The 335-nt window shown below is 46.3% G+C and overlaps 1 protein-coding gene across 1 annotated transcript in view; it reads right to left on the bottom strand.

The window, feature by feature from the left end:
- Nucleotides 1-335, bottom strand: part of LOC119585681 (E3 ubiquitin-protein ligase TRIM23-like) — an 8,006-nt gene that overhangs the window by 1,908 nt on the left and 5,763 nt on the right. The window contains exon 7 of the mRNA XM_037934356.1: nucleotides 14-246. Within this exon, the coding sequence (XP_037790284.1) occupies nucleotides 14-246 (233 nt within the window). The remainder of the gene's footprint in view (nucleotides 1-13; nucleotides 247-335) is intronic.

Raw genomic sequence — 335 nt, 5'->3', positions numbered from 1 at the left:
CCCTTCATAATACTTGTGAGAGGAGGGTTGTCATATCTTCCTGCTGCTGCCTAATGGAGCAGAGTCTTTCCCGAATGTGAGCATCCAGTACAGTCATAGCCTGCGATTCCTGCCTTGTCAGCTGATCTCTCAACTGGGCAAAATACTGTTTGACACGTGCTCTGGCCTCCTCGGCAGTTCCTCCAGCACTCATTTCCAGAGCAGCAGTCTCAGGGGCAGGTCCCTCTAGCTGACGAGCAACACTTTCTGAAATTTAAGAGGCAGTTCAGACAATAAAACATTACATGTGTTGATATAACAATGCCAATATAACTTGTTTTTACAAGATGGTAGCA

The sequence above is a fragment of the Penaeus monodon genome, chromosome 20, assembly GCF_015228065.2.
Source record: "Penaeus monodon isolate SGIC_2016 chromosome 20, NSTDA_Pmon_1, whole genome shotgun sequence".
Taxonomy (NCBI): Eukaryota; Metazoa; Arthropoda; class Malacostraca; order Decapoda; family Penaeidae; genus Penaeus; species Penaeus monodon.
This window is presented reverse-complemented; position numbering and strand designations above follow the sequence as displayed.